The 14,636-nt window shown below is 36.5% G+C and overlaps 1 protein-coding gene across 1 annotated transcript in view; it reads left to right on the top strand.

Annotated features, from left to right (window-relative positions):
* The window catches only part of LOC126380558 (protein trachealess), a 142,368-nt gene that overhangs the window by 39,215 nt on the left and 88,517 nt on the right, over positions 1-14,636 (top strand). The window contains exon 4 of the mRNA XM_050030050.1: positions 8,404-8,451. Within this exon, the coding sequence (XP_049886007.1) occupies positions 8,404-8,451 (48 nt within the window). The remainder of the gene's footprint in view (positions 1-8,403; positions 8,452-14,636) is intronic.

Genomic DNA, 14,636 nt, shown 5'->3' with positions numbered 1-14,636 from the left:
TCTGTCAACTCCGGAAGGCGATCGCACCATGAAATAAATCGTTCCTTATAAGAACTATCTGTTAAACATCTTTTTGCACATATATATGCATCATTCAACCGTTTGATTACGATTTTACGTTTAGCTTGATTCATACCGAGTACCATCTTAATTCCGTTACGATCACGATAAATAAACAACAATGGGATATAATTTTGTATTATTTTAAACCAATGCACAAGCGAACAAACTTATAATTTATTTTATCCTTAATCTTATTATGGAAGAATAGCAACTCTAGACAAATATCACGGAGTGTGCGACAGTACCTACTCTCGGCTGACTGAAACGAGAAAGCGAATAAACGAACCGCTCGGGTTATATGTAATTAGATAATGAAATTACAACATTTGTTTATGCACAATATATTCCCCAATAGAACTACATGGTTAACACAATATTTGAGAGTAAAATCCATAGGTCTTGTACGGTACGAATTACTGACAATCCGGTTCACTAAGGACCAAATAACATGTACGAAAAATAAGTAGATTTTCGGGAATGAACTGTGAAGGACCAGTTAACCTTATGTAGTTTAAAGTATATAAAGATCTTCACGATTGTAGGCACTCTCTTCAATAAAACATAAAAGAAATGAGCCACTCACCACGTGATCACGGCGTCGCCATATGAAGTACCGGCCGGTAGCTGATGTTTGAGACGTATTACACAATGTTTCCTTTTGATTTTGTATATAATAGTTAAAGTACAGTTTCTAGATCAGAGGCACAAGTCCACGAAGAATATTATCAATTATTTCACCACAAAAACAATATTAAAATGCGGAGCACACAGTAGTGGGTGTCACGCGCAAGATGGAGACTTTTTTTTTTTTTTAAATGACACCGAGGCTGTGGTTGTCATTGACGTACAGCCTAGTAGCTTGTAGACACATAACTTATATGAAATATTGAAAAAGGAACCAAACAATCGTGTTTCACTTAATACTTAAAGAAAACAATAATTAAATCCTAAACAACCCCGTTTACACTGTAATTTCTATTATTTTACGAAGAACGAGTACAAGAGACAAGTATAGCATGGTATTATTAATGTGCCCATGTTTTTATTTCATCGAAGTCTGCTGGTAGAGTCTGGTTGTTTCCAAAACAATATCGGCGTGGCGGGGACCGGTTCCGAACCGTCTGCCTCCTCAGCCACAAACTCTGTACAACATTACCTTTCCCCAAAAATTCCGCCTGTAAACCCCATAATGTTGTCCTAAATCTTCCAAGTATTAAGAGAAGAGGATATTACATGTAAATCCAGCTCGAATGGCCGTTTTAAAATTACTTTTAGTGGGGAATGAAACCGCGAAACTGCTCTTACCCTTGTCTCGAGCAATTTCGTGTATTACATTTATTTTATATTTATTTCTTACGATTTCTGTGGTATTGACGGACGATTACAGTGCTTGTGTACTCCTATTATTCTACCTGTACGATAACTTTTTACGCATCAATTTTACGGTGTCTAAAATTAGCTCAATAGAGACTGGTTTTCTCTTTTTTGTCATCTTTACATGCGTTTCAAGTAAATATGGAAGGTTTTCTCGTATAAATGTTTTGTAGAAATCTTACTTACATTCGTCGCCCTCATACAATAAAGCGAAAAGGTAAAAAATAAAACAAAGTAAGGGTCGAATGTCACGGCATCATCCGAAGGTGAATTGTACTTAGTGCACAGTGAGACGTCAGGGCCTCACAACACACTGATTTTTTTTAAATAATATTTACTGAAAACCCTTAAATACTTTATGATAATATTAGTTCACATGTATTAAGTTACATGCTGTGACATAATTATTTGTTTGTTTTAATCCTCCAAAGCTCACTTAATTTATCATTAGGTAATACAATTTAAAAAAAATATTTAGCTATTACAATGTTAATATAAAAGAACGTCTAGGGTCCTGTCTTTTCCCCGGGTACAGGTTGTGAGAAGCTGAAGTGGTATTAGGCGGATGAGACGTTCGTTTTATAAACAAATGGCGATTCAAACTGTAACTATGTTACCTACTGAAAAATATATTTTTGAATTTGAATAAGCGCAAGTTGAAATAAAAAAAAAATTTACACATTCTTGATCGGGTTTCGTATTTTATAACAACGTAGTACTAAATTATGCAGAGTTATTTGCACAATCATCCCTTATTTCTGCGGCTACATTTTAAGTAATTCTTCTTTTACCCGACTATCACAGTATCAGTACGCAACCCATCCGCCGTTGGTGTCGATAAAACAGTATGGATCAAGTGAGACGGCGCGGAGGTTCTGACGGCCCTGGCGCATACGTCTCTGTGTCCGCATAAATCCTCATTAGACGCCCCCTAGGTTTATGAGCGCGCGATCCCACGGCGGCAGTAAAGCGGGCCACAGGTATTACTATTGCATTACCCATGACTTTTGTTCAACGAAATTTCGACGGTAAGTGATTGAAGGAGATACGCGGTTTTTCGTCTTCTTTCGATCTTCTTTTCGGTTTAGACGGATTTGTGTAGGTAATAAATTCTATCCATGCAAACCATGGTATCTCCCTATCTGAATAATTGACAGCAATAACATAAAGTCCCACAGCTGGGCACAGGCCTTTCCTCAATCAACCGGAGAGGGTATGGAGCATGCTCTACCACGCAACCACTCACAGATCTGGAGGTCCGCGTTCGATTCCCGAAGGGAAAAATGTCGAAATCACTTTTTAAGGCTATCCTTTGCCTGGTTAAGACATTGCAAGCATCATCTGACTTGTTCGGAAAGTAAGATAATGCCGTGCTTCGGAAGGCACGTCAAGCCGTTACTAGCCCAAACACCTCCACCAACCTGCAGTGACAGCAATAAGTCATCTGCAACCACCTTTAGGGTGGTATTAATATACCAATCTCAGCTTTGAGACGGCCCTCAAGATCATGTCAATGTGACAGTTCCAAAAAATAAAATACTACCGAATATGAAAAGACAGGAAAACTTTAAAAATAAAATAAATAATACTATTAAAGACGATGACGTTTACGTTAGTTATTTAAAAATAAATACATACTATGAACGTGAGTACGTTTTTTTTTTTTTTTTTTTTTTTTTTTGACGTGACTTATTGTAGATTTGCCGCAGATGGCATTAACTACTTGGCCGGACAAATGGGGAGCGCTGAAGGCTCTCACCCGGTACAACGTTTAAGACGACAGGCCTGAGGGTGCCCAGTTGGGCACATGGAAAATCAAAGATTGCTTACATCCGCGTATATTAGTAGGCTACGTTCAGGTTGCGGTTGCAATACCCGCGAGTGGCGGGCTCGTAAACTCTCATACATTTGTATGGGAGATACCCTGCTCACCACCATCATCTCCCCTAGCATTATCCCGTTTTCACAGGGTCCGCTAACCTAACCTGAAGATATGACAGGTAAGTACCTAAAGTGACCTATTACCAAAGGGTGTCTAGTTTGAATCGTACTTTCTTCCGAGTGATAGGTACGTAGTGCTTTTTACTACACCTACAAGGAAAATGAATATTAATAATTTTAAATACCTAATCATTATTTCCATGTAAGTATCTATTGAAAATGGAATACAACGAGATAACGAGGCACGACCATTTTTTTAAACTGATTGTTCTATTCTGTTATATTAAAAAAAAAACACGCTCAGGCTCTCCACGATGCCCCCTTCCCCCACTAGTAACATTTTTCGAACTTTAATATAAAAACTCTTTAAAAAAAGCAGCTGGAATAATAGATTTTTATTTTTTTTATACATCTTTCCCTCCCGCTTATTTGTATAACAGAAATGAACGTTCTGCTCTTTATTCAAAAAAGGAAGAAGACATTTTCCGAGTAGGTGTAACTAAATATAAAGAATATCTGTGTAAAAATACATATATTTTTGGTGTAGTTATTTTTGAACGGTTTCTACCAGCTAACATAGCAGCCTCGCCTCACTCGCGCTCCTCGCTAGATAGCCATCACCCTGCCCGTCGGCAACGAGATATTTGTTCGGATAATGTATTACTTAACCGCAAAAAATCATAATTTCATTGCCCCTATATCGATATCAATTTGCATACGGTCCGGTTAAGTAGGTGATTAGCATTACCAGTACACTCGATACCAAAACAGTGATAAAATAAAACGCAGATATTAGAAAACCAAAGGGGTAAAGAATATGTTATTCTTATTTCTTGTAACTTTAATTTCTAGTGATCTATGTAAGAAAGAAGAAGGTAGTTCGGCTTACGTGGTCAGGGAAAGTACGCACAGTAACTTTCGTTATACCTACCTACATAACTGGATTAGATGCTAATTCATATACATCCATGAACTATGATATTAATTTATATCTAGAAGTATTTTTCGTCAAGGTAAAGCTGGGAATAATTTCTTATTTACTACCTGTAGGTTCGAACTCACGACCCATAGAATAAGAGTCAAGAGCGCTTCAAACATAATTCCCGCTTAAGCAATAGGTAATTCTGTAATTATTAATAAATGAATTTTATGCCTAATGCCAATGATGCGGCGGGAGCCTTGGTTGAAACCTACTTACACCTTGTTTTGCAACTTAACTATTTACGAGCCATTGCTTCGAGCATTATAGCACAATATTCTAATAAGTACTTGAAAAGGCTATTTGAAGTGTAATAAAATTCTTAAGTAAGTACTTAAAGTATATTTTATTAACCAAAAAAGATTTTCACGAAGTAGTCAAGCATTATTTGTAGCAGCAAAATATCTACAAGTCTCTTCTATATTTATTAATTTTACTCTACATGATGTAGGTATGTATTTTGTCTAATACTTATGAAAAATAAATAAATGTAAAATAAAGGTGGGAACTGACTGTACACCTCCGCGAGTTGTACAGCTATATATCATGGGCTAGTAATGTTCTTCGCTAAAGATTTTTAAGATTTATGCAACCGATAGTCCCTATACGTACTCTCAGATTAAATATCTTTTTGCTCATATTAAAAATAAATCTTATTCTTATGTTACCGTTTTCAGAAGGTTGTTAATAACACTGTGATGGATTTGTCCCCTTTCGACTTATTAATTTAAAATGCGTCAAGTGAGCATTGTGCGGTGGCGTAGAAAAAAACATTTTTCCTTTAGCATAACAAATACCTAAGTTACTTACATAATTTGCCTATAAATAATTGACAGAACGAGAGGCGCGTGTCCCCAAAACATTTTATTTATTATTCACGCGATGTTGCCAGTGTTCTGTCATATTACCCCTATATTGGAAAAATATTCGCTCTTTGTGAGGGGAATGTGTTCTGTGGACTACCCCGAAATTATTGTTCGTATGAACAAAAAGGAAACAAATAAACTAAAAATAACGCGTCGGGTTACGCCGTTCTATATATGTTCAAAGTTTTGTTTTACATTATGATAATCTGCTTACCCTTGGTGAACATATATCTGGAATTTGCGGTAATGTAATCGCTGGAACCTAGTTATAACCGAAGTGCTTAGGAGATACTTAAGCTATTAAGACACAAATACGAGCTATTTTCATAAGTTTTGTTCTGAGGTTTTCCTCAATACCAAGAAAACAAGACATCTTTATTCAATTAATGAAGGATGCCAAAAGCTTCGTAAGTTGAGAAAAAAGTTGAAGCCAAATGTGAAGCAAACTTACGAGTCAGTTTCCAATCAAAACGGTAAGTCAAAGGTCGAAACTTGGAACATTCCGCTGCAAAGAATTAATGAATCATTAAGGTCCTCTATTACAGATTGCTATTCGATTAGGGACCTTTACTCACACACTCACATAGTGTGCGAGTGTGGCACGTAAATAAAACGGTGCAAGGGGAAGTTGCGAATTTTCCGGAGGGCGTGCTGGCACTAGCACGTGGCACGTCGCGACGGTCGCAGGCCTACGCCGGCCAGCCAACTAACTTCTACCACCACGCAACTTTACAAATAGTGTAACTTACTTTTCAACATCTCGCAATTAAGGAATATCGTCTTTAATACTAATTAATTCGGTTTTAAATTTAATTTTGCACGGAAGTGATAGTTCGCGAAGTAGTTTTTCAAATAGTTTGATAGTTGAAAAAAGTTTTTACACTTTCACGGCGAAACTGGCGCAGCGCTCATTCTTAACGTCCTGATTAATCAGACGTCGTCCTTATTCGTTTCATCGTGGAATTTGACGTTTGAGGAGTTTTCTCGGAAACACGCGATGTGGGAGTTCTCAATGTTTTTGTTTGGATGCCTGCAACTTTACATGAAGACATTTTGTACTGATGTGTTGATTGCGTAAATAATTTTCGGAACATATGCATTGGAATGTGAATTGCTTTTGTTCAATGGGCAGAAAAAAGGGGTTTATTGCGGCCCGTGTTTTGGAGTTCGTACTTAAGTGGGTTCGAGTTTGCTAATTAGTTGGTAGTCGTATGTAGGTAACTATGAAGTTTGATTTTTTACGCTTGTTGGTTGTTAGAGGTGTAATAAGTAGTGTTTATGGGGTACTAACATACATATTTAAGTTAGTAAAAAAGTAATTGACGGTAGCATTTGGCATGACTAATGCCGCGGCGGACCCGGTTTGATCTCTGCGAGCGGTCGGCACTGGAGAGGCAATCGGTATCGCAGCCAAAGTAAATCAGTATGATTGCCGACGGATAGATCGATTTGTGATCGGTGTATTATTGCTCATCTGTGCGTGGAACTACGAGTTTTGATCGTTTACCAGATCACTTTAATTGTGTCTTTATTATATAAAAAAAATCTGCTCTACATTGAATATTACAAAAAAAATATATTATTTTTTATTAACCAAACTTTACTACTTATTAATCAGACAATAGTGTTATAAAGTACTTAATAATAACTCTTGTCCCTTAAAGAGGTGAGCAGAGCCATAAGCTAATCGCAAGAGAACTTGTAGGCATTTTTGATGCCAGGTCCTCAGATGGACATAATGGATGAACCTGCTGGTGAGAGCTGATCGTTTCATCGCCCATTATATTATATTATATTAAAATTAAATTGATCTAACTGAAGTTGTACCTACATATCTTTAAATATTCCTTTTATTTTAAGTACTATACAAGTAGGTAATTAGGTACGTACTTAGTGTTTTCTATAAAATATTGCTCAACTATAAAGTCCTCCGACGTTAGTAAGTAGATATCCCTGCAAGGATCAAAACTGCTTATAATACATTCGTCTCAATACAAAGCATCAAAGCTGGAAGTTCACGATGCGTAGATAATCAAGTTAAATAGCCAAAAACAGACTACTCAGATCTCAGTCGTTTCCTACAAGTGTTGATTTATATTTTTTGTCCATTCATAATAGGAGCAAGCTTTTTGTTTCCTAATTGGTTTTTCCTTATTATCGTTAGAGCAATGCCGCTCTTCAGATATTATAAGCATCGGGCTCTAATTACTTAATTTCACTGTGTAGTGGGTAATTTAACATTGAAATAATTTTTATTGACTGATTAGTAAAGTAAGTTTGTTTATTGATCTTCAATTATTACATCATCTTCTTGCCTTTAGTTTTTTTTTTAATTTGGGTTGCAAAGGAAGACGGAGTACCTAGGTACTTACTGAGTAGCTTTGGTTAGGGGACTAAAAATGAAAAGTTCAATAGACATCGCGTATCGCGATTTCTTATTAGAAAGTTTCTAAATAACAATAGCTAAACGCCGCCTATCGGCATGGTGTTGTCAGTAAAATCAAATTCTCAAAGCAGTAGGTATGTTCTAATTTCGAATCTCTGCATGTCGCGGCGCAGCGGGCGCTAACGACATCTGTGAGTCGCTAAGTGGAACTATTGTTCGATTCGATTCGGTTGCGATCGGCTCTCGTCGGCGTTTCTGTCAACTAGTCTGTATTAGTGACGGTCGCGGTGGATTTTGGATTTTGGAATGTGATGTTTTTGTCGGCTCATATCGAGCTACTTCGGGTTATGAACTTTTGTACGAATGTTGACTAGGGACCAGTTTACAAATGTCCTTCATTGCTCTTCTAAATAGAGTAGGAACTCTATCTAGTAGTTGACTCGAGGAGAAACCAGAGTAACGATACTAACAATTTACCGTGGTATCTCCAGTTTTCCTTACTTATTCTCAATCGTTTTTGAATTACCAGGCCATGACTTTCATATTTTTTGGTACTAAATGCGATATCTAAGCCAGAAAGTTCAATAAATAAATATAAAATGTATGCGGTGCCAATGGTGAATTTCTGCAGCCCATACTTAGGCACTCCTCCGTACGGGCCGCCTTCAGGGCTCACGGATCCATATTGGATGTAAGTATAAACACTAAAACGCGTTATAATGTCTAAGATAATCGTATAATTTACATAAGCTATGCGGTGATGAATATAAATTGATATCGTTGAATTGTTACAGAAAGCCGTCGGTGGACGGCGTGGCCAACGCAGCATCCGTCAACAGTCGGTAAGTCAATCAATTTCAATCCTCAACTTCATATTGGCTTATGCATTTTGAAAGAAGTACACCACCACGTTCAACATAACACGGCTTGACACCGCCCAAAACGTGTTTATTCTAAACCAATCTACATCTGAGATCAGCCCTGATCCTGAAATGATTTCGCTGTTCGAGTATTAAAAAATCAAAATCCCAGGTATCCGATAATCCAATCTCTAAAAATGGTAATTTCCGATGGGGTGTTCTCACGGACAAAACAAAGGGTCAAGCAACAGTGAAAAAAAGCGGCTAAATATTGAAAAGGGAAAAAGAGACAATATCCAATCACAATTACGCCATCGCAGCGTGTAATTTGACGTCGGTTATTCGAATCGAGTTTTGGAATAAGCATCTTATTCGGAGCGAGATATATCCTTGTAAATGTTATTGATTAACGTTTTATAGCTGCGCCACCATGGCTTAATGCTTTTCTTGACGCTGGTACGAAGTGGCTTTTACATCCGCTTTTAAAATATCGGGAAACCTAATTTTCCAAAATGAGTGGGGTCTGTTTAGTATTCCACCCATGCGGCCGCTAAGCCCAGGCTTAAGACACTGGACGAAAATAATGAAAAAGCGCCACTCCAGGCTAAGCCCGGACAAATTAGATCCGTCCTCTTCGTACCTTTGTATGTGGCTGACACTGCCACAATGGATGCAGTCAAAAAATTGTACAGCGACCGCCGCCTTTACCACCCGCATAGCTTTGTAGTATTACCTACTGTTGTGTCACTAACTTATGTTATGACTGAATGGGTATCGTGAGATCCACTGTAACCTAACCTAACCTTTGACCGTTAACTATCGAAAAAATATTACATTCTCTATTTTAAACCTCTACTTTAAGAACATTAAATCCTTCTATATCATATTCATCTCAGAACTCTCTCGCTTCCACCTCTACAATTTTACCTGCAATATCTGCCATCTTTTTCGCACTTTAGAAGCACGTGACTTGCCTACTAGTTGCGTGAAGTTTTCCCTACTTTATGGCAGTTTCCATGAAAAATCACCTGCCTGGATAGGCAGGCCCCGCCAAATGAGTTTTCTTGATATAATGCTCTACTTACTATTACATCCGAATATTTCCTAACTTGTACTATTAGTCAGATATTGAAAATGTTATGATAATTATATTCGATTTGATTTGTAGATATTATTTCTTTACACAAGAGGTATTTTGTGTGCGTCATTATGTTACTATTATAATTTGGCTCTAAAGAAGTAATCTACAGATTTATCTTTATACGAACGAGCGGTTAAAAGATCTTATAATAAAATATAATAAACATAATTTGAATATCGGCGCCATAATTCTTCTAAAGGCTCCCAGTTACAAATTTGCTCGGGCCATAACTAACTACCGTATGCAAATACATTGATTAAAACAATAACAATAAAGCAGTACCAGCGAATAAGGCATCGATGCATCCCGATGGTTCCAATCGATCCGATCGCCAACTCCCGATTATTGTCCCTTACTAGGTAACTCGTAATTACTCGATACTATTGTGTTATGAGATTTATCGACGATACTAGCCGATGTTACAGCTGGTTTATTATAAATCTCAATGTTATGCTCCTTATTTACGACGAAACCACTGAGACCGATTCCGCTCAGGTAAGACAAAGTCCTTAAAAACTAACTTTATTGACGCGCAACTTATGTAGGTATAACAATCGTTACAGCTTCCCTTCAATATACTGTAGCTTTAAAATCAAAATACCAGTGAAAAGGTTGAAAAATGCGTCAGTCCCCTATTCCATGGGTATTTGCATACGAATGAGATTTCTTCTTTGTGACCGACAATATGTTTTTCACTTTCGTTTCCTCGAATCGCTTTTAAAAAGTCTTCGACAAAAAATATTTGATGCGCCGCTTTGTCACCGTGACTGATCGTTTTGTTTTAACATATGTTTAGCGGATACAGACAATAAGCAGTAAGTGTAAATACCTACAAATAATACTTTTCCACTAAATAAGTACTTATGTACATTTCTGTTGTTTACTCACTCCTGTTAAAATGGACTCAGCGGTGCTTGACTGTAGGTAAATATATTTTCGGTATTTGGAATTTCATATGCAATATAACCAACACCACACCAATATTAAAATATCATATTCATTTTACATAATACCTTAATAACTGAAGCTTTTTAACTTTGTTTAGAGTAAACTGGTTTAGTAACCAATGGGGTCTACGAACAACATATAACATTGCAATTAGTAAAAAAATATTCTCATCACCTGTCGATTCATTGTGAAATATTGATTAGTTCTTGACTTCCACGATAAGCACGTAAAAGTGCCATTGGGATACTAAATGTTAAAATGAGGTGGTTTATAATCTCAGCCGTAGAAAAGCTTTGTAAATCTAAGATAGCATTGTCAATTGCGTTATCTATACTAAGATAATGAGTGAACAGATGGCTTATCTTGAACAATTTGTTGTTCTCTTTGTACCAATGAGACCGCCTCTCATTGTGGCAAATGCAATTATAAACTAACTCTACATATTGCTGTAATGGCAATAATTCTACAAACACTAACGATGCTTTGTATACTGAACACTATATTATGATGTAAACTAATAATCTATTCCAATTGATTATTTAAAGAAATATCTATTAGTCTTTATTTAATGAATAGGCTGACTTTTCATCCCTAAACCAATCTTTCCTGCTAAATAATAGCTACCACAAAAACTAGAGCGAGAATATTTTTTATATGTATATAATATAAACCACCAACCCGCATTGGAGCAGCGTGGTGGAGTATGCTCCATACCCCTTCCGGTTGATTGAGGGGAGGCCTGTGCCCAGCAGTGGGACGTATATAGGCTGTTTATGTTATGTATAATATAAACAAAGTGTTGTGAATAGTTAGTCAAGTATTTAAATACTCTTTTCTTCCAACTATATCGTTTGAAAGACAATTAGCGGGAGCTTAAGATTTATAGCCTCGATTATACCACCGTTTGACCCCTGACAACTACCGTTTTAATTTCTTCACAGCTTCTATTGAGTGAAGTTAATAGTATGGATATTACCCAACAATTAAAGTCATTATTTTCTTTGACTAAATTAAAAGTGGTAAATTATTCTTTTGACACACTTTTACAATATTTTTATATAACTTAATACATAACTTAAGTGTTTTTTTTCAGTAATATAATCCTATTGTCGTATCCATATTATAACGAACATTTGTCGACATAATTAAAGCGACGCGTAGTCGGTGCATTAATTTATACTTTTTTCCTTCGTACTTTTAATTTGTCCGCGCCGAGTGTTTTGCATAAATTCCAGTGTTTCCTTACAAAAAATGTTCAAAACGCCCAATTAGTAGGGCGGGAATAATTTATTTGCTCTTAATAAGAGAATTCGGGGATTCCCTTTGTTTTAATACAAGGTAAGTTTAATTTACAAAGAAGATGAATAAGATTTATTTAAAAGGGCCGAATGTTCCAAAGTCCGCACAGGATAAGGAAACAGAACTTATCATCTACGTGCTGACCTGGGAAAATCAATGATTATCTCAGTAGATTATAAGCTTTCAAAAATATATATATCTTTAAATTGATATGTCGCGATATTATGAACATCTGTAGATATTTTTATGAATATACGTCATATTTACAACAAAGCCATCGGCGATGAAACAAAAAAGCATAATTGATGGTTATGGCTTTAGAGCAGCAAATAAGTGGCAGTGTTTTTTTCGAATACAGCAAAATATAAAAAGTGTCGAATGCAACCATAACTACGACTTACAGCAGTACATTTCCTAATATCATAATCTTACACAGAAATGCTTTCACATTTCAAAGTAAATGCTTCCTGGCACCCTAAAATGATTTTGAGAACACCTCTCTGGTGTTTCTATTTAAGATTTTGGGGTTTGGAATATAGGGTTCTTTTTAGTTCGTCAGGGCTGGTGAAGCAAATGAAGTCAGCGTGGCCCTCGGCTATTAGTCCACGGATTACGGAACTGATCCCGGGATCGGATGACCAACGTCATATTATTAAACCAGGATTTGGACACTTGTTACACTAATTCATATTTCTATTGTTTGTGCTCGGACATTCTGGTGTGGAATTCCAAATTGTTTGCCTTTACTGGTTTTTTTGTATACCTGCCTAAAGGATATACGACTCAGTAGGTAAATTATTTCGGTTAGCGGCTGGTCATATAGATATTTTTTTGGGAAAAATGTATCAATTTTTTATCTTGTATAATGTACATTTGACATGTGTTTTTATATGCATTGACGTCATAAATCGTCTGAAACAGACGTATATGGCGATATGATGACGATGATAATAATAATGTACATATTCAAACTACTGTTGTAATCGTGAGTTTATTTTTTGTGGCATCTTGTGTCTCTACCTATCTCATTACAATTTATATTTCTTATAGTGTGTGTTTATATAGAAGTGTAATTTAAAATAATACAATAAGATGTGGACTATATGTAACAGCTGTAGGCGTAAAAATTCAAAACAAGGAAAATAAAAAAGGACTTGTAAGCTCCCGGGAACAATTAAAGCAGAGACACACCGTCTCAAATCAGTCGGGTTGTCGCCGCGTCTCGGCCGCGTCTAATTCTCTTATAAATATTCATACTTCTATTATACTCGCCATATTGTGATACTTTGATTAAGTGTCTTCAACCCTCGACGCAGCTCCTGATTAATGGAGGTCGAACAATTGTACGGCGGCGTCTTTTGACACGTTTCTTCACTTTTACACGTTGACATGACTTGATGCGTGGTGACGCTATCTCGTCATTTTATTTTATTAACAATGTCTGTAACGACCTCCGTGGTCCAGTGGTTGAGCGTTGGGCTCACGATGGCTTCTAAGCCACAAGCCGGGATCTATCCCGGGTTCTAATCCAGATGGGGACATACCACAAAAATTACTTTGTGATCCCCAGTTTGCTTAGGACAATACAGGCTGATCACCTGATTGTCCGAAGGTAAGATGATCCGTGCTTCGGAAGGCACGTTAAGCCGTTGGTCCCTGTTACTATTTACTGATGTATCTACTTACTATGTGAGTAATCGTTACATGAGCCATGTAAGGGGCGTTTGGCGGCTCAATAATAACCCTGACAGCAGAGTTGATGAGGCTGGTATTCCACTTCACAACCCACACGATAAGAAGAGAAGAAGTCTGTTTAATTTCCCTGCGTTGATTATTCATGATATCCTAAGACCCGTATTTTTGTGAAAAGAAAGGTGAGTAAAAAGCAGTATATGGTTGTTTTTTGTTACAAGACATTTTTTTTGTTTTTAATTTGGTAGAACACACCTACTCGGATACAATTTTTTCAGTATCTATATATAGCAGGAATATAATTTGAAGAAAACTTGATAAAAAATTAGTTTTTGTAACAGACGAAATATCTAATTAACATCTAATTTGCGAGATCCGTTTAAAACAAATAGCTGTCATTAGCTACATAAAAGTCTTGAGTGTTGAGTCCCCTTTACATCTTAAGGGGAGGGATGTTCAAATTGTTTGATTTTAATTACGTTCATCATTCAGATGCGGAGGCTGTTATTAATAACTCAGTTGTCGCTGTCATGTCGCCGTCGACGGTAAACGTCGCCGTTTATCTTACAGTGTATCATCACCTTTAGGGTTGATTTGAGTATATTTGCTTGGCCTTAATATGCATTTGGGGCATTTGAAATAATTGAAGCGATGCTTCTGAATAATATTCTTAACATCTTGAAATGTATATAATGTTTATCTAAGAGTAAGAATACCTGAATATTTATTACTTGATGGAAATATAAAACACATCTAAAACTAAATCATTTACGATTATGACTTTAAATAAATTACAACATTTTTTGTTAATATTTGGAATAAAGCTGTATTGACTCGAACAAATGAATTACATTATGTATTATACCACGTAAACAACATTCGATATATCTCAACTGCAGGTAGAGTGATAATTTAAATAAAGTTACGAGAAAACAAATGGGAAATGCAAATCCCACTGCGAATTGGAGGCGAGACATCAAACTTCAATAATCAAAGAGGAATCCCCCGAACTAAGGTGTTGGAAATCTTCATAACCCTAGACTAACTTGCGAAGTAGACACGAACAGCGATAAACATTTATATAATA

The sequence above is a fragment of the Pectinophora gossypiella genome, chromosome Z (assembly GCF_024362695.1).
Source record: "Pectinophora gossypiella chromosome Z, ilPecGoss1.1, whole genome shotgun sequence".
NCBI classification, from domain to species: domain Eukaryota; kingdom Metazoa; phylum Arthropoda; class Insecta; order Lepidoptera; family Gelechiidae; genus Pectinophora; species Pectinophora gossypiella.
The sequence above is the reverse complement of the archived record's forward strand: the minus strand, read 5'-3'. Positions and strand labels throughout refer to the sequence as shown.